General features: G+C 65.3%; 1 protein-coding gene across 1 annotated transcript; it reads left to right on the top strand.

The window, feature by feature from the left end:
- Positions 1 to 125: 125 nt before the first annotated feature.
- Positions 126 to 563, top strand: EMIHUDRAFT_257467 (hypothetical protein; the record flags this gene model as incomplete). Its single annotated transcript, XM_005763624.1, has 1 exon — positions 126 to 563. One exon carries the CDS (start codon positions 126 to 128, stop codon positions 561 to 563), a length of 438 nt encoding a protein of 145 aa, XP_005763681.1.
- Between the last annotated feature and the right edge of the window lie 911 nt (positions 564 to 1,474).

Genomic DNA, 1,474 nt, shown 5'->3' with positions numbered 1-1,474 from the left:
AGCGATGTGGTCAGGGGAACAACGAGACACAATGGGACAAGCGCCAGCGGATCAAGGATCAGCACGGCGAGCGCGAGATTGAATTCGCCGACGTGGATGATCACAACGTGGTGACAAAGACCGTCATGGGAGCGCGGGTGCGGCAGCAGGCGGGGGTGCCACACGGAGCGCACCACGAGAGGATCATGCGGGGAGAGGCGGGGAGAGATACCCCGGGAGCCGCCCCAAGGAGCGAACTCAGGGGCTGCCTCGTCTGTAAGGCCGCGAGGGACGCGGCGAGGAGGGCGGCACTAAAGCGAGACCCGCTGTGTCCGATCGTGCGGAAAGCCGCGCAGCAATGGACCGAGGAAGATGAGAACCCGCCTAGGGCGACAATGGCGCACTTGCTTAGCGGCGCCTGCCTGGGGAATAGGGAGCAGGCCAGATGGTTCCTCAGAGTAGCGCGAGCGCAGACGGGGACGGCGATCAGCAAAGTAGCCCAGGCGGCACCCGACTCCAAGGATACACTGAAGACGCTGAGGATAGCGCATGTCGCTGCGCTGAAGGGCTCACGCTTCCTATAGGGTGCTGGATGAGGACGGGTACGAGGCACTAGCCCCAGCCGTCGGGGGGGTGTTGCCAGCACTGGTAGATGGCCTCTCGGAGAAGAGCCGGAGGGACCTTGGCGCCGGGGTCACGAGGAACTTGCAAGTCGTGGCCGAGGCGGCGACGGGAGCGGTGCAGAGGTGGATCCAGCTCAACGATGAGGCTACCGCGCGCATAATGAAGAGAGAGGAACACATTGACGATTGAGTGGCTGAGGAAGCTCTTCGCTGGGTGGAAGGAGGCCCGGCCAGCCTTGAGGGAGTCGCGGAGGAGGAGGGATAACAGAGGTAACGTGGGGACGGGCCAACAGCCAGTGGGACGAACGAGGGCCACGACGGCGGCCCAAGCGGGAGGGAGCGGAGACAGTGGGCACCCACGGGGCGGTAACGCCCGGTCGCGCGCGCCGCGCGCGCGCTGCGCCGCTGCCGCCGCGCCCCCCTTCGCCGTCTGTTTCCCGCCGTATGGTGTGCGGTGCGCGCACGCGCAGCGCACACGGCAGCGGCTCCCCACCCCCCTGAGCCTGACCCACCCCGTGCCGCGCCGCCGCCGCCGCCCCCGCCGCCGCCGCCGCCGCCGCTGTAGCGTTTGGGGGGGCGACTGGCGACGGCAAAAATGCAAGCCCCGCCCCTGGCCACTGTATTTTCGGTGCGGCGTGTGGTGCTAGCTAAACCGTCGCCCACCCTTGGGCGTCTGCCTCTTCCTATCTCTCCTCGCAGTCTCTCGCCAATTCTCGCCGCGCCCTTCGTGCCACCTCGCGGTCTTCTCACTCTCGTCGTTCTCTCTCCTGTCGCATCATCGTTTTACCATGCTTTACTCCGCTTCGCTCCTGTCGCATCATCGTTTTACAATTGTTTACTCCGCTTCGCACAATTGTAAAAGAAAGAAAGAA

The sequence above is a fragment of the Emiliania huxleyi genome (genome assembly GCF_000372725.1).
Source record: "Emiliania huxleyi CCMP1516 unplaced genomic scaffold EMIHUscaffold_6237, whole genome shotgun sequence".
In the NCBI taxonomy this organism is placed as follows: domain Eukaryota; phylum Haptophyta; order Isochrysidales; family Noelaerhabdaceae; genus Emiliania; species Emiliania huxleyi.
Note: the sequence above shows the minus strand (reverse complement) of the source record. Positions and strands in the feature narration are given on the sequence as shown.